The sequence below is a fragment of the Dysidea avara genome, chromosome 9 (genome assembly GCF_963678975.1).
Source record: "Dysidea avara chromosome 9, odDysAvar1.4, whole genome shotgun sequence".
Taxonomy (NCBI): Eukaryota; Metazoa; Porifera; class Demospongiae; order Dictyoceratida; family Dysideidae; genus Dysidea; species Dysidea avara.
In genome coordinates this window covers 26,619,601-26,642,982 of record NC_089280.1, presented here as the reverse complement: position 1 = coordinate 26,642,982, position 23,382 = coordinate 26,619,601, and the positions used below count along the sequence as shown (strand labels likewise).

At 38.6% G+C, this 23,382-nt stretch overlaps 3 protein-coding genes across 3 annotated transcripts; all 3 read right to left on the bottom strand.

The window, feature by feature from the left end:
- Nucleotides 1-2,207: 2,207 nt before the first annotated feature.
- Nucleotides 2,208-4,781, bottom strand: LOC136266522 (zinc finger MYM-type protein 1-like). The gene is made up of 3 exons (XM_066061533.1): nucleotides 4,710-4,781; nucleotides 4,551-4,660; nucleotides 2,208-4,500 (listed from the first exon to the last, which is right to left on the bottom strand). The coding sequence occupies exons 1-3, from the start codon at nucleotides 4,774-4,776 to the stop codon at nucleotides 3,022-3,024; spliced, it is 1,656 nt and encodes a 551-aa protein (XP_065917605.1). The 5' UTR covers nucleotides 4,777-4,781; the 3' UTR covers nucleotides 2,208-3,021.
- On the bottom strand, nucleotides 2,255-3,004 carry LOC136267623 (zinc finger MYM-type protein 1-like). The gene has a single exon (XM_066062782.1). The coding sequence runs from the start codon at nucleotides 3,002-3,004 to the stop codon at nucleotides 2,255-2,257; it is 750 nt and encodes a 249-aa protein (XP_065918854.1).
- Nucleotides 4,782-7,304: 2,523 nt separating the features above from the next.
- On the bottom strand, nucleotides 7,305-14,221 carry LOC136267622 (protein NLRC5-like). Its single transcript, XM_066062781.1, has 4 exons — nucleotides 14,131-14,221; nucleotides 9,858-10,118; nucleotides 9,718-9,798; nucleotides 7,305-9,666 (listed from the first exon to the last, which is right to left on the bottom strand). The coding sequence occupies exons 1-4, from the start codon at nucleotides 14,219-14,221 to the stop codon at nucleotides 7,370-7,372; spliced, it is 2,730 nt and encodes a 909-aa protein (XP_065918853.1). The 3' UTR covers nucleotides 7,305-7,369.
- Between the last annotated feature and the right edge of the window lie 9,161 nt (nucleotides 14,222-23,382).

Genomic DNA, 23,382 nt, shown 5'->3' with positions numbered 1-23,382 from the left:
TGTAACTGAATGGACCATAGTTGTCTAGCTGTCTAAACTCCAGCCGCTGGCCAGGTGCATGCAGTAAAGCATTTGTCATCACAAATACAAATCTGGTGTTTGTTATTTCTAAACAGCTGTCTGATTGTTCACATATTATAAGGATCCTATTGTTGAGAAAATGTACATTATTGCCTTTCAAAATACAATTTTAACACTGCCTTGATATCAATGAAAAGTTATGGAAACCTGTGTGGTTGAAGGAAGTGGATACATAGAAAATTAATTCTGTGAATTTCCACTTTATGTAACATTCTGAATTAAATTTGGGATAAAGTGCAGGAAGGAATTTTACACTTGTATGGGGAGCATCATGGTTCTTATATACATGCATAGAGCTTTATTGAGCAGGAATTTAAATATAATTCACAATTTAATTTTTCCTACAAATGTAAATAGGAAGAATTCTTACACTGGTACGTAGGAATTATTTCAATGCACAGCATGTCCTACACATTGTGCCATGTGTAGGAATCTTTATTCAACAGTGGAATATTTTCTACAAAATTTCTTGATATAGCCCGGCCTACACAAGGGTGAATTTTGATACATCACAATTTGCTGTGTTAAGAGAAGAGCTTTTAATTTTGGCTTCTTATTTAGCAAGTTCTGTGTGATTTTGTAGTTATAACACAATTGGCAGAACTTGCAATTGGCATGAAAATTTCCCAACATTTAGCTATATCATTTACATCAAGATTTATTGGTTTGTGTGACTGGGGAATTTATGTGTAGCTACATGACACTTATGATTGTATGCATCAAATCCAAGCTATATAGGTGCCACTGGCATGGTCTGCAAAAACCACAAACTTTTGACAAAATCTTTGAAATTTTAATTTATGTATATCCCATTAAATATTCACTTCTGGAATTAGTGATACTCTCTAATAGAACAGTCACTTTTTAGTGAAATAATCTAATAGAGCATTCACTGATTAAAACATTCCAAGATAATTGTAGGAAATTACTGAAGAGCATAATAGGTGAAATTTAGGGAAATTCCTGAAAGCATTTTGGGCAAACTTTTGAGCATGCCTAGGCAGTGGACCAGAGTTGTATAGATTTTGTTGTAATGAGTCAAAGAGACAGGAAATTTTGCTTGGATGTGCATGTGAGTGTGAAGAGGTGAGTTTATGGTGATACTGATCATACCTCATGTGCACAAGGCTGAAGTTTGGGTGAAGGTACAAGAGAGGTGTTTAAGTGCCAGATTCAAAGGGAAATCATTTTGATGTAGGAAAACTCAAATCCTCTGGCAAACACAGTGCCGATGGTTGTATGGTTGCTGACCACTAACATTATAGAGACTGTTCTAGAACAGGCCAGTGAATTCTGGCCAGAAGATAGGGCAGTGGAAGAGGCAGTGAGTACTGCATTAACATCTGCAGCTAAAGTTGTATTGTATTGGGAACATCATCTCATCATCAACCTGACTGGTTTGCTGACTCTCAGGGTAGTTTGAAACTGCAGGAATAAGGCCTACTCTAGGTGGCTGGGAATCAGTAAACCAGAAGACCTTGTCTGAATGCAGCAAGCCAAGCAGTGAGGGAGGCAAGGAACACTTGGTTTAAGGGGAAGGCAGAGAAAATTGAGCATGATTGGTTTGCAGGGAAGAATATATGGAGTTGTATTACAGATGTGCAGCATTGTAAGAGGGGTCATATTCCATCACAAATTGTTACCATAAATTATATCCATGATTAAGATAGTCTCCCATGTGAGAGTGTCAGTGCACAACACCAGTGCTGGAGATGCCATTTTATCAAAGTGTTAATATGGTGAGTCAGCACCATAGGCGGATCTAGAGGAATCCCTTAGGGGGGGCAAAGGGGGGGCAAGTATCAGGAGAGTATCTATACCTTGATGATGCTACATAAAACTATAGCCAGATATACTAATAAAGAGACACCTTAGCGTGGGGGTCTGGGGGCATGCCCCCACAGGAAAAGTTTGAACATTTAACTGTCTGAGATTGGATCTGAGAGTGATTTCAGCAGTTAACCACAATAAATATAGCTTGAGTGTTGTATTAGGGTGAGTTCTATTATTATTAAAGTATGTTTACCGTGCAATTTTTGACACCCTGACCTTGAGTCTAGCTACACCCCTGGCAACCATGTCTAGACTATTTGTGTGCATACGTACAGTTCAGTATACATGCAAAATTAGAATATACATACAAGTATATAAGGTCATGACTTTAATATAAAAATTAACATGTGTTGTAGGAAATTTGGAGTTTGCGATGTGGTTTGTTCGTAGCAAAGTTTTCTATGATTTTTTGTATATCTGGAATTATATCCTTCTCGATCTCTAAAAGTGCTAAAGTGCTAAGTCTCTCCTGACCCATAGTACTACGTAAGTAGTTTTTTAAATGTCGCAAACAGGAGAATGATCGTTCTGCTGAACATGATGTAATTGGTATAGTCCAAAATATTTTTGTCAACTTGCACAGAAGTGGCAGAACAGTCTGGATTCCTCTATCCTCAGCAAAAATTGCTCGTCTTCTACAGAGTATTTTATATCTTTTGTCATCTCCTTGTTCTGGAAGTGTGTCAATAGCTTCCTCCCTTTCTATTTCTTTTACCAAGTTACCAAAAACCCTCAATTCTGCCTTAAGATTATCTTGGTCTAATTCATAAAATCTTGCAATGTGTTCAAGGATTGCTTGTGAAACACCTCTACTATCAGCCAACAACAATTTCTCAACATTCTGAACGGTATCAATGTCATTTTCACTGAAACTTTCCTGGAGTTGACCAATTATTGTGTCTAAAAGTGGGTAATAGCTCGTCAGTTGATAATACTGTTCCACATTCCTGTATGTTGGCTGTGTTTCTCCTCCTCCTAGTTTTAAAGGTATTCTCCTTTGTCGCGGCAGTTGTGGAGCATCTAATTCAAATTTGTTCCAAATTTCTTCTGCCTCTTTCCAGAATTTCTTAAATTCTTCATCTGTTCTCATCTCCTTTAAGCTTTTTTCTACAGCATTGACTTTGCACCATGCAGCACATACAGACACATCAACATATTGTAAATACTTTGACAGTATTTTGTTATACTGAAAACCTCATTTAGTACTACAAGGTTAAATATAAAATCAAATGTACAGATTGAATTTAACAAAGATTGTGCTTGTGCTCCACATGATGGGTCTTCATCAGCTATTTTTTGCAAAGCCATTACCAACTCATCAAGTCGTTTTACAATAATTTTTAATGCTTCAGCCCTGCATGCCCAACGTGTATCTGACAAACCTTTTAAGGTATACATTTTAGATCCCGATTCTTTTTGCATTTCCTCAAACACAGCGTGTCTTTTTGCAGAAGCCTCCATAAAATTATGCAACTCAGCTACAGTGCCAAATGTATTCCTAGCTGCAGTAACTGTTTTTGCTGCATCTACCAGAACTAAATTAAGAATATGCCCATTACAATGTATATATATTGCCTTTGAATTATCCTTTTTAATTCTTGCTGCAACTCCTTTGTAAATGCCTCTCATGTTTGCAGCTCCATCATAGCACTGAGCAACAATATGATCAATACTGAGTTTAAATTTTGATAAAACACCCTGTACAAGTTGGTATAATGATTCACCATCTGTTTGAACTGCACGAAAAAAGCCAACAAACCTTTCTTTTATAGCAAACTCAGGATTTACATATCTTAATACTACTGCAGCCTGCTCATGCCTTGAAATATCTAAGGATTCATCTAAAATCAATGCAAATGCACCAGCACTTTTTATTTCAGCGATTATAGAATCCGTCATATTTTCTCCAATGATATCCAGCAACTCCTCTTGTATACCATGACTAGTATACGTAACACCTTTCTCCTTGTTTATTAAAAACTGGTTGATTAATTGGTTATCCTTGGCTCGAAATGCCAAAAGTTTCAAAAAGTTTCCCTTGTTTAATGATTCGTTATTTTCACAATGCCCCCTTAATGAAATTCCTTGCCTACCAAGAAAAATCAGTGTTTCAACAATATTTTTCAGGTACTGCCTGTTTTCATCAACTTCCTTCTTTTTTTGATAATTTACCAAGGTTACCACATTGGTTTCTGGATTATTTCGTGTTCTCTGAGCTGTTTTCCAAGTCAAAACTGCAGTTTTATGTGCAGCTGAACTCTGGTGTGCACGAAATTTTTCCAATGCACTTTTCCACTTTTGAAAACCAGTTGATACAAATGCTTCATGCTGCTTACTAGTTCTACCAAACACACGACAAACAAAACAAAATGCTTTATTAACACTTGGACTATATTCTAACCAATCGAATTGTGAATACCATTGAAAACAAAAATGTCGGCCACTAGAATCAAGAGGATAGTGACATCTTGGTTGATAGGGGCCATATCCTTCATAAAACCGAGTAGCTACACCTTCAGTGCCCTTAGCAGGATCTCGTATTTCATCTAGTTTGCCAGTAATAGTAGCACTATTGTAATTAAGTCCCTAAAGAATTATTTACAGATAGGCATTAGCTAATTACTTAAATGGCTTACTCTGTTGTCAGAACTGCCATCATTAGTGTCAATATCTATGCTAGTAGAGGTGCCAGGGCTACTAGTTTCATCAGCTTCACAATAATCCTCAGAATAATCATCAAAATCATCTGTAGCAGTTTCATTACTGCTTGCACATGCACGAAAACCACTACTCACTTTCTGCTCGCTTCTGCTTCTTTAAAAAACCATCTAAATTAATACCACGTTTTGCCATGCTGCCCATGCGGTTGTGCATTATTTAGAGCAACTGTAAAAAAATCGATTGTGGGTTTCACTACCAATCACTACAACTACTTGGAGGCAGTGCCACAATGGTAAGGTTTATGTGTTTGTAGTATGTGTATATTACGTATTGTGTAACATAGCCTTAGTACTATGCTTATATAGCTGCTTAAGAAGTGTATTAACTCCAGAAACTTCAGGGGGGGGCAAAAATACAGTTAGGGGGTGCCAAGCACCCCTTTGCCCCCCCTCAGATCCGCCTATGGTTAGCACAATGACAGTGAAGTGGAGCTTGTATGTCAACATGAGGTAATAAGTTCTCTTGAGAGCCCACCTAGTGGTGAGAATGTGGACACGGCACTGCAACAACTCAAGAATGGGAAGACAGCAAGTAGTTCTATGATATTGTCTGAGATATTGAAGATTGGGAGGATGAAGTTGGACTTTGTGGCCATGCTTACAGATTTTGTTTGAAAGGAGAGACAAGTACTGCAGGATGCCATTCCCAAGAAGGGGAACTTAAATCTGTAGAGGTATTTGATGTTGTTGGGAAACTGCTAGGCAGGATTGTACAGAGTCATAGCAGAAGTTGGCAGAAAAAGTGGTGGCTGAATTGTAGTGTGGGTTCCGTAGGGGACGCAGCCGCACAGATATGGTTAATGTGGTTAAGCAGCTAGCTGAAAAGACAATTGAACATGATACAGTGCAGTATTCTATTTTTGTGGATTTTCATAAGGTCTATGACTCTGTCTCACGAGAAGCATTGGGAACACCCTTGCTGGAGTTGGGGGTGCTGGAGGGTTGGTGAAGCTTGTAAAGTCCTTTAATGATGGCATGAAAGCGAGAGTTGATGAAGGGCTGCTAGAAGAATTTGAGGTCATCAATGGTCTGGTGCACAATGGCCCATACTTTGTTTAATCTATATGCACATAGGTCAGGGAGGCTGATGATGTAAGCACACTGATGTTGTACAAGCAGGATCCAGACAATTGCTTATTTCATATACATTACTATGTAAGTGACTAGTCTACTAGGAGTGCCTGTGAAGCATTGATGCAGAAACGGAATTTACTGATGATGTTGCATCAGTTGTTGGCATGCTCAAGGGTTGCTGTATGCAATGTGGTCAGAGTTTATGTGGAAGTGGCAAGTTCTTTGGGGCTGACTGTTGGTCACGGCTAATGGAAGAATTTTTGATGAGGTTGAGAGGAGAATAGCCAGTGCCTCTAAGGCTTTTGGAGCTTCATGTCAAGTTGTGTTTTAAGAATTCTCATACCAAATGACAGGTGTATAGGGAATGTATGTTGTCAGTCTTGCTGTATGGAAGTAAATGCTGGACACCACATGCACTTTGTGGGCAGCTGAGGTAGTTGCCATCATAGGTGTGTGAAGACAGTGTTGGGTATAACTAATCAACAGCAGTGGGAGCAGAGTATATCATCAGCTACAGTGAGGGAAATGTGGGGAAATCTAGAAACCATCAGTACTAAACTAAGGAAGAGGCATTTAGAGTGGCTGGCCCATGGGTTATTTGGCTTGGATGCCTAATCATCACATCCCAAGGATTTTTTTTTAATGGCTACCTCAGATTCGTCCATTTCATGGACTTCATGGACTAATGAAGAGATGGGGAGTCAGCACACCTGTGATTAGCAGGAACATCTACAGGCCAGCCAGGTTGATGGTGTGATGTGCAGTGTGAGTGTCTGGAGAACATTTAGAAAGGAATGTGATAGAGTCCACCATAAGTGTATTGATGCAAGAGAGACAAGTTACCAGCACAGGAGCAACATGGTGTTGTACAGCATTTCTCATGCCAGAGATGGTTTAGAAGCAGAGGGGGGCGGATGCAGACCATAGTTTAGAGAGAGAACCAGCAGCTCCATCATAAGTGACTTGTACCATCTGTCAGAGGGGACCATGGCCAGGAGACCTTAAAAGACACAAGTGTCTTTAAAAAAGGGAAAAACCTGTGCATCAACAGTATGGGGCATGTGCAGTCCAATGTGAATAGTGTTAACATTGGTTTGACAGTGCTGGGGGCCTTGCAGTCGACAAAAGATCGTGTAATCTATTTGCATAGATGTTTTTGCTTCCCTTTGACCCACTTGGGGAGTGTCCAACAGGAACAGGTGTGTGTGTGTGTGTGTGTGTGTGTGTGTGTGTGTGTGTGTGTGTGTGTGTGTGTGTGTGTGTGTGTGTGTGTGTGTGTGTGTGTGTGTGTGTGTGTGTGTGTGTGTGTGTGTGTGTGTGTGTGTGTGTGTGTGTGTGTGTGTGTGTGTGTGTGTGTGTGTGTGTGTGTGTGTGTGTGTGTGTGTGTGTGTGTGTGTGTGTGTGTGTGTGTGTGTGTGTGTGTGTGTGTGTGTGTGTGTGTGTGTGTGTGTGTGTGTGTGTGTGTGTGTGTGTGTGTGTGTGTGTGTGTGTGTGTGTGTGTGTGTGTGTGTGTGTGTGTGTGTGTGTGTGTGTGTGTGTGTGTGTGTGTGTGTGTGTGTGTGTGAGAACCATTATAAACTGCTCTACATGAGCAGTTGTAAAGAAACATTATAGCTATCAATGATTTTACAAGAATAACTATATAGTTGTACAAAAATACATTAAACTGAAGTACCATAGGTTTGCAATCCACAACGAACTGTTAGTTTGTCTTGTATTCCTCTACTTCTTCGCTTTGTGTTGATTTCTTGTTCTATTGAGTCAATCATGAATTCAATTGGTGGAGGGTAACCAGGAATGTTTAGCTCTTGTAGTGTGTTATTATCCATCAAGGCTTGTAGTAAGGTTATTATGGTTTTCCCACTAATGGGGTTGCCCCACATCTCCAGCCTCACAAGTGACTTGTTGATAGTTAGAGCTTCAGTGATGTCATCAGCCACATCATCAGTAATGTGATTGTGGTTAATATAGAGCATTTTCAACTTGTTAGCATCTTTCACTGCAGTGAATAGTGTTTGTACTTCAATGGAGGATAATGGGGTATGGGTCATGTACAGTGTTTTTAGCATAGAGGAGCGATGAGTCAACATGGCGTAAAGCTCTCCACTCTCCCCAATTGCACTATTACCACTAATCCACAACTCTTCTACTTTGCAGTTGAGGATGATATCACTAATGAAGGAGGAGGATGAACTGGTGAGGCAATTGTTATTCAACCACAATTTGGTAATGGTGACATCACTATGGTTAAGATATTTGTGAATTATATGGAGGCCACGATCATGGATATAGCAGCTGTGCAAGTTGAGCTCTGCCCAATGCTTGTGGGAAGAGGAGGTGAGGAAGAGTGACACACACACAAGATCAACAGCTGATAATATAATGCCAGCAAAATTTATTTCTTTTTTATTAAAGATTGCAGCCTCTTCAATGGATTGGCAAATTTGGTTGTCCCGTGCCTCTTGGAAGTAGAAAAAGAGGCGGATACTTTTCAACTGGTCACGAAGGAATTCATTTGAAATGGCAATATTATCATCTCCACCAGACAAGAATTTCTTAAAAGAAAGTTGCTGTCCCTTAGTAAGCATGATGTAAATGGTGAACATGTTTGTGTGAAGATCACTCCAGAATTGCTCTCTAAGGAGACAAAACTCTTCATCTGGCTGAAGGTCAGTTATAATATAGTGAGCTGCTAGGTATTCTTGTATAGTTAGATGGAGGAAGTTAAATGTCATCGTTTTCCCTGTTAGGCCAAAATGTTGTACAGCTTGCAACAAACCAAACCCATTAATAGCCTCAGGGGTAGCTACAACATCTGGACATGCAGCCTTGATCTCGTCATAGGTAAAAACTAGTTGGTTGTTATTGAGTGCTTGTAATGCTAACTTGGAAAGTTGTTTAACTATTTTACTGTACGGCTCTGGCAGGTCAGCTAGCTGCTTGATGTTAGTTTTAAGTGGATGACCAGATTTGGCAAGATGTCGACATATGGTGAGACATATAAAGTGATAGTATAACTTGCTAGGATCACTGGGAAGGGGAATACCCATTTTATACAGGAACAACAAGATTACCATATTAAAGGGTACTAAACAGAGGTTGTTGATGGTGAGATGATCTTGCAAGTAGTGGGTAAGCTTTTCAATACTTTGGGGTTGTTCCTGTAAGGACTGTTCAATGTAATGATGTCGTTCCTCCTCAGTAAAACCCAATATATCAACTTTGATGGTTGCTTTTTGTCGGAGGGCTACCGAGGCATGTGGACGAGATGACACTACTAATCCACAGAGAGGTAGAACGTTACGAGTTATAATTTCACCAATTAAACTGTGTTTTCGTAAATGGTCTGGAAATTCATCAAAGCCGTCAAAAAGAAAAAGTAAACATTTTCCACCATTCTCAAAAAGGTAATCACTACATGCGGCTGCTATTTCTTTAGCTCTCCTGTCTCCCTTGCAGAATGACAAAAGGAGGTCACTGATTGATGTAGCTTGTTGAACAATGGGGTCACGTAGACAAACTAATAGTAGCAGTCTAAATGTTTGCAACAACTGTTGCTTCCCCCATCTGTAAGCTATTTCATGTAACAAAACAGACTTGCCAATGCCGGGTGCACCCTCGATCATAACAAATTGAGGTTCTTCACTTTTCTCTAGTGGAGATAAAATTTCTGCCACTTCTTTGGTCACTTTGCTAACAAGTGGAGCATGGTCATCTAGCTTAGTGTGGACTAACTGTTTAGTAGCTAGTGAAGTGACATCACTTTTGTAGACCATCTTAGCAATTTCAACAGCTTGGTCCATCCTCTGTTGTCCCTTATGATGGACCAATAGGAGTGGAGTAAAATTGTGTGGCTGGTCTGGTGGCCATGTATCATCGTCAACCATGAACCGTGCTTGTGCATTAAACATGGCCACCCTTTTGGATAACATGGAAACTGCCTCAGTTCCTACAATTTCTACAGGACCAACAGCAAGGTATACACCATGGAATACAGTACACACTGTACCTTTGTCAATGATAGCTAACTGGTCCATGTCATGATGAAACAACTGCAACTTGATGATAGCTGTACCTTCACCACTTGCAGCTGTTAAAACCACAGTACACTAGCTAGATTGTTGCTACTACACTAGTTTAGTTGATCACCTTTCTCAGGAGTTTTATCACTGGACACAGCAGGTGACTGGATGACACTTAGTAGCTTACTCCAACTAGCAGAGGTGTCCACTTCAAGCCACTCCTCTAACATGGAATCACAGCAGGGCTCAGCTTTGTGATAGTTGTCATGTTCTATAATGTCAAGTCTGCCTTTGGGTAGACCCAGTTGTGTTCCTATTACTCTCCAACGAGCAGCATAGTGTAGAGTGATGTGGTTTTGAAGGTCCTTTAGAAGTGGAGTTTTGTTTACTGTAGAGAATAGTTACTAATAATTTTATCATGAAAAAACAACCAGCTACTAGGGATGGGTGATACTACAGTTTTTGTTTTATGATATTCAGTATACTTGAAAGTACTGATATGATGGAATTGTGGTCAGAGTTGTTGAAATACAGTATCCTGGTGTACAAATTAACAAAACAATTTTTTCTTGCTGGAAATACAAAGAGTGCTTTAATCAAGCATAAGTGCCATCTAACCATAGGGGGGCTCCCCTCAGAATGATATCACGCCAAAATTATCCTTCTTGGAGTGGGGCTGAAAACTGTGATAAAGATTGATATACTCTAATAGAATGCTCAAATACCCTAATAGGCCTTCAAGGCCTTTTTATGTCAAGGCCTTCATAAAAACATGTTTCTAAAAGTAGCTTTAAAAAAAAAACTTGTTTACAGTGGGAATCGAACCAGGTACCTCTTACTTTAAGAGTTGGTGTCTTGTGTTTCCAGGTGGCTATAGGCTGTTTTGTACTGCTTTTAAATGCTATATGTTCATTAACCCTGTAGTCAACAGCTACAGGGCTTTGCCAAAAAAAATTTTTTAACTGGCAAATAGCCTGTTTTAAATAGTTTTGACTAAAAGTTGGTGTTTTTTTTAAAATGCTTTAAATTGTACCTAAAATTGATTTTGGTGAACTTCTAGACATTGAGACTCTATATTTCGGTCAGCCCCCCCCCCCCCCATATCAACTACTTCCTTTGCTACTGCGCATGTATCTAACAACAAAATTTGATCATAATGTTCATGATACTAAGCAATTATCTTTCATGTAGCTACAGTCTAAGTGCAAGGGCATATCTGGTGCTAATAGGACATTTATAGTGGGGGCTAAAAACAGTTGTAACCACTTGATACTAGCCACTACAGTATGTGAAGCACACTCAGCATCAGGGCCGCCCAGAGAAATTAAGGGGCCCAGGGCAAAGAGTTAAAGTGGGGCCCCAGGAGCAAGGAGGTTTCCCATTCTGAATCACAACTTCACCCAAGATGTAAGTTGAAGACCAAAAAAAAAAGGTCATTACATGCTGACAATGACAATAGCTAGCCCTCACCAACCATATCTTCTTATTTATAAGCTTGCTACACTGCTCCTCTGAACAATACTCTGACTGCTCATAGGAGGTGGAAGGGTGCTAGAGTTGGGGGTGCCCAAAATCTGTAGTAAGTGTGTGAGGCACACACACTCAGCATGCTAATTCTAGGGGGTTTGGAGCATGCCCCCCCAGGAAAATTTTGAAAATTAGGTATCAGGAAATTGAATTTGGGGGATTTTTTTGGTGGATTTAGCTGTCAATAAAATGCTATTTATTTTAATACATGCTTGACTGTTGTATTAGGGTGACTGTTCTATTGGGGTAACTGCTCTATTAGAGTATCACAATCGTGATTGACCAGTTTCTGGAACCTTGCAGGAGTTCACATGATGACTATTGCACAATACAGCTTTAAGTTGGGAGTGCTCAGCACCCCCAGTAAAATAGTTAGGGGTGCTGGAGCACCCCCAGCACCTCTCTTCCGCCGCCTATGCTGCTCTATTAGAGTATATCGATCTTTTAAACAGGTATTCAAGGGGCCCTTTGTGGGGCCTCCTGGGGCCCCTTTCAGGCTTGGGCCCAGGGCAAAATGCCCCAGTTGCCCCCCCCCTCCGTGGGCGGCCCTGCTCAGCATGTGGATATGGGGAGGTCTGGAAGCATCCCCCTCCCCCCCCCCCCCCCCCCCACACACATACAAGAAAATGTCAAAAAAAATAAGTTTCTGAGACTGAATTTGGTAATGATAATATTACATATATGCATTGTAAGCTACAGAAAGTGATCAACTTCTAACAGGGCAATACTAGTTGTCATACAGTGAGCACAGCATAAAATACTGCAAGATGGTATAACATTAAAACGGTTAAATTTCAAGGGATGCAGTCTCCAGAAACTATAAAAGATGTTTATAATTTTTGATGATAAAAACACTAAAATGAATTGATGGCCAGCAATATTTGTTGTAAATATCTTTTAAACTTTCTTTTCATCAGAACTCTCTTCAGAGCCAGGAATTTTTAAGCCTAACTTAATTTGTAATGCTGTTAGACCATCCCTTCAAAAGGGATAATGCATGTGCATGTATTTTAGTTGTTTTTTTATGTTAATAAAGAACTCTATAGCCATACACAGAGGCAGTTCTAGAAAGTTTGCTGACTGGTTTCCAACTCAAAGCTAGAAAAGCCCATCAGGGGACAGGGTGGGATCCATTCTGAGACATTTTAATTAGAGCTATTTTAGCTAAATATGAATTAAATCACCCTAATAAATCATTTCACAGTTAAATCTTACCATTCAAAGAAAGAATTTATACAATATTGAAGAGCTGCAGCATAGCGTGGAATATCTATGGTTGCAGAAGCTTAATTGATAATTATTTTAGAGGTGCTTAACACATTTAAGGCATGTTTAAGGCTGTTTTGTGCTAGAGAAAAGCAGTTTATGTATAGTTTGATAACTAGAAGTTACTTTCTTTTAGCAATACACCTCATTTTAGACCTAAATTTCGCTTACTGTTTTAATTATTTTTTGATTCAAAAATACTGACTGGTTTTTGGAAACCCCTTATTAGAACTGCGCCCGGCTATACACCTATATGCACTCTCAAATACAACAATTATACAAGTAGCTATAATAAAAGTGAAATAGTGATCACATTTTGTTGTACTAAAGGATTATGCATAGAATTAATCAGTTGAAACTTAAATTTTTAAAAAACTGACTAAAAAAAAAATTATTGACAAAAAAATTGTAATTCAGAACATAAAAAGGTATTACATTTCAGCACTAAGCGAAAGTTACCATATACGTATAAAGAAAAAAAACGAGTGTGTGCATGAGCCTTAAACTGAACCTCTTCTCCTTGACTGGTGTATTGCTAACTCACCATTGCATCAAAAAAATAGTTTAGAGTTTTAATGAAATCATATTGGATGATATATTAAAGTATTTTGACTTTTAGTAGCTTCAATCTAAACTTCAGTCCTAAGATTATACTTTTGACTACTTCTTATTGATTCTTAGAAGAGATTGTCCCTTCCCCTTGCCCAGTCTTTTCACCCTAGCACATCGTAAAATCTACCTTGACTAAAATCAGTATCCACTCTTTTGATATTGATAAACAAGTTTACATTAAAATACCAGCAATAGAAAGACACAACACAATACAAAGATCAGTCCAACAGTTTGACAATATCCTATGATGTTGAAGATCTAGCAATAAAAATCCTGTATTGAACAGAAGATTGCAACATTGGCCACTTGTTATAAAGTTGATGATACATCTTGTTGGTAGATAGCATATTTTATGCTATTTTTGCTAGCCTAAACAGTCAAGCTCAGCAGAAAGAGCAAGACCATACATATAGCAAAATCTTGTTTCCAATGGCTGGCAGCTGAAAAATGATACAGTAAAACCTCTACAATCTGGGACAAAAAATATGTGTCAGAACAGCAAGAATGTCAGATTTTTGAGGTAGAAAAGTCCTTTTTGGTACAAAGAACAATTAATGTCAGATTATAGAGGTATTCTGGATTACAGAAGTGTCGGATTAGAGAGTAGTAACCACTGAGAGTTCTAATCATACAGTACAATAGCGCTGTATAGTAGGGATCACAAAAGTTAGGGCATGGCCCATGAAAAAACATCACCAAAACTAGGCTCAATTTTCTCTGATGACAGTATTGGTTAGGTAAAACTAAGCCCAAACGCCTTCAGATCGACTCAAAATGCTTTCAACAAGTTGCTATGATTTTCTAAAAAATTATTAAACAGAATTTTCTAGTGACTGACTGACTGACTGACTGACTGATGCCTTCAGACAAGCATAACTCGATAATAGCTAACTAAAAGCTATAGGCTTGATTTTTTCACTGTTTGATGTTGCTTCAGCCGGACACGTGCCTTTTGGCATACCACAGTACATACAATGCATTCTTCATGGACTTACCAGTGCCCTCCAATTCATCTTTTCTGACAGTTAAAGGTGTTGTTTTGGCAGTAGCACATGGTGGCTTTCCTTCGTAATGAAAATCATCCATATTTTTCATAGTGGCTACATACTTTGATTGCAGATGTGCTTGAATCATAATGCTGTGTAACAGGTTGAACATAGCTGACAACAAAGCATCATGCATACTTCACTTTTCAGATGATGATTGATAGCTGGGCGCATGGTGCAATTTATTTCTTTTGATGCAGTATGTGTGGGCTCACCAGTCATAATCATTTTATTTTGCAAAAAATTAACAAACAAGTACACAAAATTTTGGAATTTTCAACTAGAGAAGGGACATAGCACATCGATAAAAATTACTGAAACAAGCTGGAGTAGTGCACAATATTAAATCACAGTAAAACAATAAGAAGTGTTATTTGTGATGGGGACGTACTACTCCAGCTTGTTTCAGTACTTGTTATCAATGTGCTATGGACCTATGGTCCCTACTCTAGTTGAAAATTCCAATTTTTTTGTACTTGTAATATGATGGAATTTCAAACATAGGAGGCGGAAGGATGCTAAAGTTGGGGGTGCCCAAAATTTATGGTGGCAGTAGTAGGTGTACAAAGCACACTGAGTATGCAAAGCATGCTAATTCTAGGGGGTCTGGGCCCCTCCAGGAAAATTAGGTGTCAGGAGATTGAATCTGGAGGCATTTTGGTGGTTTTAGCTGTTAATCAAATACTAGTACTATTACTTTTATTTTAATACATGCTTGACTGTTGTATTAGGGTGACTGCTCTATTGGGGTGACTGCTCTATTAGAGTATTTCGATCGTGATTGACAAGTTTCTGGAAGTTCACGTGATGACTGTTGAGTTGGGGGTGCTGGAGCACCCCCTCTTCCGCTGTTTATGAAACAGCAGCACTAAGTTGCGAGTGTCTGGAGGCACAGATCCCAGCTGCTGAGAGATCTTAAATATTTTGATGGCCTGATATAAGTACAGGAGGTCTACCTATTCCCATGACTAAATGATCGCATACTTCTCAATAACTTCTCCACCAGGAATAGACTTTTATAATAATAAGACGTGCTCTGCCTTCTCTAGCGTGCAATTATTCATGTGTTTGCACACTGGGGATCACATTTACGTTTTGATTTTTGCAAGAAACTTGAAAAACATGGTGCCATATTTTTTAGGTTCCTTGCGAAAATGTAGAACAGAAACGTGATCAAACACGTGACCCATAGAACGAATATCTTGAGCTACCAAGGATTGTAGATAATAGTTTGCCAGCAAAACCCGATGCACTGTAAGATAATCTTTATATGATAAGTAAAACACACAAATTTTCATCAGAAATTCATTTTTAAATCCTCACAGGAATTGTGCATGTGATTCTGTTTTTATTTTATGTTTTGCAAGCAACCTGAAAACTACAATACAGACTTTTTTGCTTCCATTTGAACACTTGCGTATTGCGGTAACGTACGTGTCATGTGGTTCACTCAATAAGCAAGTGTTCAAACTGAAGCATAAAAGTCTGTAGGGAGATGGGCAATACCATGATGTGCATTTAGAGGGGCATGGGGAGACCACCCTCTGAAATTTAGACTTGTAAAAGGTTCAGCAGGAACCAAAGTTTAATAGCACAAAAATGAGTAAGTAGAGTATGGCAACACAACCGTGACAACTTATCAGTCTGGCCCTCCAACATGCAGGGCGCTTATTGATTAAAGATTATAAGCACCTGTGCTGGAAGCTGGATAACAATTTATAGACTGGTCACATTTAACAGCCAAAAAGCTCTAAAGGGTGCAGCCTTTGGTAAAAAAAGGTCATGGCAAGAAATGGCTGCAAAAAGTAGAAATTTTAAGCCAGTTGGATTATAGAGATCAAAGAACAAATATGTAGTGAAACAAGGGAATATCAAAACAGTAGTGAAACAAGAGAGGTTGCCTATAACTACCTGCTGATATACTAGTGGACATTTAATCCCTAATTCTGCCCTTGTTGCACTACTTTTTTTGTTTGATCTCTAATCCAATTTAAATTTCTAATTTTTTCCTTCTAATTGTTAGTTTACTTTTTAAATAGCATAGTTATGACTAATGACACATGCTGCATCATAAGAAAGAATGGTACCAGGCATGCCATAAAATTAATTTTACGTCTGGACACATGCCCAAACAATCAATTACTGAAAAGTGCCAGAGAAAAGTGCAATGGCCATTGCACTTCATCTTCAACTATGTTCTGCCTGTTACACAGTGATACAAATGAAGAACGGTACTAGAAGTGTCCACAGAAAATTCGGGCGGTAAGTATAATAGCTACCACCACAGCCACAGGGAAGCCATATAATGCTACCATGAATCGACACCTTGCGTTGTCAGCGAAAAGAACTGGGACACAAAGGAGGACAAAGGTAACCTCATGATGTGTGTATTGTATGCATAGGCGGCGGAAATGATATCACACCGAAATTATCTTTCTTGGAGTGGGGCTGAAAACCGTGATAAAGATCGAGATACTCTAATAGAGCAGTCACTCTAATAAAGTAGTCAGTGTGTAGCGAGCTATGTAAGGATTTTTATGTAGTTTATCAGCTAGAAATTGTAGCTGGTGAGGTGGAAAGCTCTTGTCAGTTGGTTGTGACCTTTTTTTTTTTTGGTCTCACCTTACCAAACTATAGAAATAAGTCTGGGTCAGCCCAGCCCCCCCTCATATCAACTACTTGCTCCACCGCTGATTGTATGTACTGTGATTGGCGAAAAGGCACATCTTGGGATGAAGCGATGTCGAACAGTGAAAAAAGCCAAAAATCAAGTCAAGTTAGCTATGTGCTTGTCTGAAGGAATCAGTTAGTTAGTTAGTTAGTTAGTTAGTTAGTTAGTTAGTTAGTTAGTTAGTTAGTTAGTTAGTTAGTTAGTTAGTTAGTTAGTTAGTTAGTTAGTTAGTTAGGTAGTTAGTTAGTCAGTTAGTAGGAAATTTAGTTACATAGGAAACTTTTAAAATTCTGCAGAAACTTGTTGGAAAGGTTTGGGGTCATTCTGAAGGCATTTTTGGGCTTGATTATGCTTAACCAATACTGACAAGCTGTTATGAAGGAGAACTGAGGCTGTTTTTTGGGTAATAAAAGTCAAAGAAAACTCAAAGCACTAATATACAGTATGGTAGTACTCTACAATACAGTACTACCGTACTGTATGATAGCAAGAGTCCATAATAAGAGGACTCTTGATGATAGCCAATATTTTTATTATCATCTCTCCAGCCATTTGTTGGCTGCCACCTTTCTTTTGTCACCCAGGGTTTTGAAGGCTACACCATTTTCCTTCAAGCTTTGTTGTTTTTGTATGTATTTTATTTCTTTTTGCATTTTATGTGACCCCAATAGACTTTGGGTTTTTTTCAGTACAATACAGACATGATGATGACCATAACATTGTATTGCATGATTTATTTGGTCATTTGCTGCAAAGCTCTAATAGAGCACACATGTTTTTTTTGAGGACCTCTAATAGAACGCATATAGAATGTTCATTGGTAGATGTTTAAGCTAGAAATTTCCATTTATAAAAGTGAAGTGAACAACTGTGATAGCAGTGGCTCAGTGGTTAAGGATTTGGGTTTTCAGTATGGAGGTCCCTGCCTCCCTGGTTTGAACTCTGGTATGTGTTTTTTTGGCATTTTTAAAATACCTTTTACATTCTTTAGTGGCTGTATCTTGACCTGCTGTTTGATTTTTACTTTGTAACTCTGTAGCTGGTACTCTGTTGTTTTTCAAACCATCAAAATGCACTGCTACAATGGCTAGCCTATGTACACGCCGAATTTCAAGTTATTCCCATAAGAGCATGGTTTACCCTGTAGCCATGGCAAAAGTTCTATCTTATTTCATGTGATCACAATTAAACATTCATATCACCATGACAAACATAGTACCTGAATCCATCTTTACAAGTGTAAGGAAAATTATTAATTTTATATCCGAGTTAGGATCATAGAAATAAAAAGCAATAAAACAGAAGGAGGTCATTTACACCTGCAGCTATACTAGTGGGCATTTTATTTCTATGATCCTTGCTCAGTTATAAATTTCTATTTTTTCCTTACACTTCACTTAATTAATAAATAGTATAGCTACCACGTCAAAGGAAAGAATGGCACCAGCCAGACGTATTACAAAAATTAATTAAGCGGGCATCAGTTTAGTCTTACACAGGGTCTGGCAAGACTAGAACAAAATAAAAGATCATGGGGCGAGACTATGGTACCAGGTCATGATTTAAAAATGTGGGTTTGTTAAGTGAGTTAATATGCACCCCAACTGTAACTATATGTAAGAAAAGCATTGTGGCTATCCCACTTCATTTTCAGCTTTGTTCCACCCACTAAACGCATTGCAAGTGAAGAGCAATATGAGAATCATCTCTGCAATCAATCCAGCCACTACTGAAATTGCAACTAAACACCACCTGACTATGAGAAACGAAATGGCCATTCTGCTTCGTTTTCAGGTAGTTGTGTTCTACCTGTGATTTACAAACAATGAAAAACAGTACAAGAAACACCTCTAAAATCAATCCAGTCACTGTGAAAATTAAGGATGAGTTTTGTGACAGCAAGTTAGCATCAAGTGTTACCATGATTTTTCCCCTGGAGTGACCAGCATCCCCAGCTCTAGATGGTAAAGTGCTGGATAAAAATAGCTAATGTGAAGGAAGCACTTGACCTTCAGATGCTGTGGGGTCAAGTGCCCCCCAATCACCACTGGGCTGTCACAAAACATTCAGTACTGTGAATCAACACCTACGGGGTAGTATAGAGAAAAAAATGGGGCACAACGAGGACAAGGTAAGTCCATGATGCATGCACTGTAGTCTTAGGCTGAAGTGATATTGATGCTTGGCTGAAGATATCATAAGTCAGTTAACAGAAAATTCAGCTCAATATAATAGTGTTTTATTCTTCTTGTCAATATACACATGGTGTGGTGTGCTGGCTTTCTTAGCTACACAACACACTACTGTGTGTCTTTATCTCTCAGGGAAAGATCTACAGAGTCCTTAAATTCTAATAGGGCAGTGAGCTATACTGCAATAGAGCAGTCAAGTATTCTCTAATAGAGCATTCATATCAATCTTTATTGTTGGAAATGATGTAGAGTGTTGGTTTTTTCATTGAGGAAGGAATAATTCCGGACCAGACGTTGTAGCTTTATAAATGTGGATAAAATGCTAAAGAAAGAGTATGAACTTATACTGCTAGGTGTTAGTCCTGAATCTGAAAAACACGGTAGCTAACCATTCCGGCAAAATTCAAATAATTGCACGTGAATGCATGCACTTGGTCTTTTTCCAATTTGTACTTTCGCAAGAAACCTGAAAAACATGGTACCAAATAGTCACTGAGTAAAAATCCGCATAGCTGCGCACATGACACTGAGTGAAGTGTTTACCACACGTACCATATTCCTCTGCTCCGAATTGCTCTAGCCCCTTTTGATTACTCTGGCCCATGCTGAACGTTTCGCTGGGTGTCTATAGTTCCGACTAATTATCAATGTGGAAGACGGACCCTACATCTGTAAACCAATAAAATCATCAACTGCTACACTTCAATGCCACTTACTAGTCGATATGCTTTTGTTGTGATGATCACCAGATCTCAACCGTTGTAGCCTGAGTGCGCAACGAATCCTCGAACAGAGTCACGAAGAGAGATCTGAGTTTACATCGAAGTTTACACGTAAATCTTCACCTCATTCCGGTAGCTATGGTAGGTAGCTAGTTATTTCCTCAACTATTTTCGATTTTAGTAAGGTTTCATTTCAGTAAGGGTCATGCGCCGCTATGGTAGGCCATTTGTTTCAAAATGATTATTTGGTATGTGCAATGAATTATTTGGTATGTTCAATGAATTATTATGTGCAATAATTATTTGATGAATTATTTGGTATGCGCAATGAATTATTTGGTAGACTCAGTGGCAGCGATATCAATCTCTTCCTCTACGAGGATATTTGTGGTGAAGGACTGTCAGGAATGGTGTGTGGGTTGTATTTGTATAATATAATTAATTTGTCTTTTTAATTGAGTGTATATGTAATGTTGTTTTTGTTTTTTTGTTACCCTTGCCATGCCCACTTGTGGGGCTTATATTGCCCTATTTGTGGTAGCATGTGTCTGAGGATGTAATTATACTGCTACTGTGTTTTCATCAATAAAACTGATGGTTTTTCTCTAAAGACCCTTTTACTTCTAGATTTAGTCATCGTAAACTCACTTTGAATAAAATTCACACAGTTTGTAAAAGATGACAATGAAATTGGTAGATAGTGGCCTAGTACACTCATCTCAATTGTATCGTAATAGCTAGCAATCCCAAGTCGATCTAATTCAGCCAAGAGTAGCTGATAATCTTCCTTCCCAAGCTTACAGTCTCTTGCAGATTCGAGATGATGGACAGAGTCCAAAGGACAGGTAAGCTCTAGTAAGGCCACTGAATTACTTCTCTGATTGTGAATCACAATATCAGGGCGGTATGGAGTAATAAGAAGAGAAGGTGGGATTGTTGCCTGGGGAGAGTCGCTTGCCCGCAATCACATTCAATAAATCATTTGGTATATTCAATGATTTTAGTGTGTTTATTTTGTGGACTATTTCTTTGCGAATTATATATTTTGCGTTATAATCGGGTTGTTGCCAGCACTATAGCGCTTGAGGGCATGGTAATTATTTCTAGGCAGTGGTTACTGAATCGAAAGTCGGTACAATAACGCCAGGCTATTGAACCGACAGTCACGTGACACTTACGAAATGGACTTTTATTATTATTATTAAATACAGAGAAAAAGGCATAATGCCTGTGAGTCTTGCTCATTACAATAAACAATTACATTAAGAATAAAAGTTATCAATCAAAATTTTAAAATTGTCAGTAGAATTAGACGACACTACATAATTGGGTAAATTATTCCATGAATTGATGGTTCTTACTGAAAAGAATTCACTACGAACATTCTTTTGGGCATGAGGTTTAAAAAGTTTGAAGTCATGTCCCCTTGTGGCACTTGACAAATTCAGGTGGAAAAATAATTCAGGTTGAAGATTAATGGGCTACGAGAAGGGCCAACTAATTCCAAACAACAAATTAAACATTAGAATGGTCAATTACATGAATCTAGTCTACTTTAATAATCACGTGAGCCACGTACTATATAGCTCCGTGGATGTAATTGTGGGATACATGACTTGTGAGGTTACTCCACCCCGACCCGTGCAGTAGTACTCTTCAGGAAATCCGTCTACAATTTTATGTTGAAGAATGGTGGAACCACGGATGGTAACGAATTACAAAGTTGGCAACTAGTATGAAAGTTGGGACTTCACGGCTAGTCAAGAAGCCTGAGGCTGGCCACTGATCAGTAAAGTTTTGCAGAAAGTGTGGTGTATAGCTACATGAGAGACTGCAGGACTTTTTGCTAAGTAGACAACACCAAGGGGTTTGTGGAAAAGGCTAAAGAACAACCAAAATACTCATTTTTATAGCTTGTGCTCATGGAAGACAGTTGTTCAAGAGCCACCCAACTAGCACAACAAAATGTAAGTGTATCGAGACATGTAGAGTGAAACCTGTGTATTTATAAGGACACCTTGGGACTGACCAAAAGTGTCTCATCAAGGTGTCCTGATTTACCAGGTCAGTTTATGTACTAAGGAATACTTTGGGACCATTACCAGGTCCACTACCTGGAATGTTTTATTGACCTGACCAGTAGACATGGGGCCAAGTACATGAGTACTTATACTTAAGTACACTAAGGTTACGGGTTACCCAGTAAATAATTTTGTAGGCGCTTTGTTTATAGTTCTGTTTTAACCGTTTTGCACGGAAGAACACACTAAAATAACATGGCATGTCAACGTACAAGAAACACCAAAAGCGGCGATACACTCAACAAGAGATGCGCTTGTACAGAAATGCAGGCACTAAACAGCGAAACTGTTGAGTTGCTATTCATCAAAAACCAGGTTTCATGGGAAGCCACACCATGATATTTAGCATTAATAAGCTATTACTTAGTGATTTCTAGGTCGTCACGAACGAATTGAGTTGTTATCTGATTGTAACAGCACTGTAGTGCACTCGCGGTATTTCCGTAGCAGAACTAATCGCCATTATCCTTGAAAGATACGATAATTAACCAGCCTCTAGTCAGTTTTCCCACAAAGTCTCCACGACAGGACCTAGATAATATAACCACCCATTGATATTGCCATAACAAATTAGTACTAATTAGCTGACAGCTGCTATTTTTGATGAATAATAACCACATTAAGCAGTAGCGCTAAACGCTGGTTCAACCATATTGCGGGGACTTAATTTTACGCTTGACTACCTTCCGCAGTAAATTATTAACACTCACTTTGTATGATTCCCCCGCTATTATCACGTGGCTATACAATGCTTTAAAGTTAACAACCTTCTCACTAACACCTGCTCGAGTTTCGTGCGAATATTGCACCAACCATTATCGCGCATCGAAAAATAATAACCTATTATTAAGCGCCTAACCCGTAACCTTAAGTACAAATTTGAAAGTACCTGTACTTTACTTAAATACTTTCATATTTACCACAATGTACTCAGGGGCGTACAGAGGAGGGTTTCCAGGGGTTTCAGGAAACCCCTTTGGATTTTATACAGTACTTGAAGCATTAAGAAATTGAAACTTCAGGTTTCCAGAATATGGAATCTGTTATGGAACAGGACACATTTTAAACTATTATCTTGGTTATATAATAGTTTCTCACATGATAGCAACACCTATAACATTGTTCTGAATTATGATTTCGGTGAAAAGATCGAGATATTCTAATAGAGCAGTCAGGTAATATAACTACTCTAATATAACAGTCACTTAGCTGTAGTGGAAACTCCTTTTCAAAATTTCTGCGTACGCCCCTGGTACTTGTACTTATACTCAAGTATTTTGCCAAGTACTTGTATGTACCTGAGTACTTAAAGTACCTTTAAGTACTGTAGTTAGTACACAGTGAGTGTCAATGAAAATAAATTTGATGAAGTTGTAGTTTTCAAATTCTTTAGTACTTGTTACAACCTTACTATGTATCATGTAGCCACAAGCAGCTATTATTCTGGTAGGAATTCTGGTATAATAAAAAAAACAATGCTGTTGTTTAAATTGAGAATTGAAGAGAATGGTTGACATGATGGTTGACATGATGGT

Bases quoted from the DNA above. Each gene is read 5' to 3' on its own strand.
- LOC136267623 (XM_066062782.1), bottom strand. From the start codon at position 3,004: ATGAGAACAGATGAAGAATTTAAGAAATTCTGGAAAGAGGCAGAAGAA.
- LOC136266522 (XM_066061533.1), bottom strand. From the start codon at position 4,776: ATGGGCAGCATGGCAAAACGTGGTATTAATTTAGATGGTTTTTTAAAG. The intron at 4,661-4,709 runs GTGAGTAGTGGT...AAACTGCTACAG, and splicing joins GAAGCAGAAGCGAGCAGAAA to ATGATTTTGATGATTATTCT. The intron at 4,501-4,550 runs GTAAGCCATTTA...ATAATTCTTTAG, and splicing joins ATGGCAGTTCTGACAACAGA to GGACTTAATTACAATAGTGC.
- LOC136267622 (XM_066062781.1), bottom strand. From the start codon at position 14,221: ATGGATGATTTTCATTACGAAGGAAAGCCACCATGTGCTACTGCCAAA. The intron at 9,799-9,857 runs GTGATCAACTAA...TGGTTTTAACAG, and splicing joins TGATAAAACTCCTGAGAAAG to CTGCAAGTGGTGAAGGTACA. The intron at 9,667-9,717 runs GTACAGTGTGTA...TTGGTCCTGTAG, and splicing joins GTTAGCTATCATTGACAAAG to AAATTGTAGGAACTGAGGCA.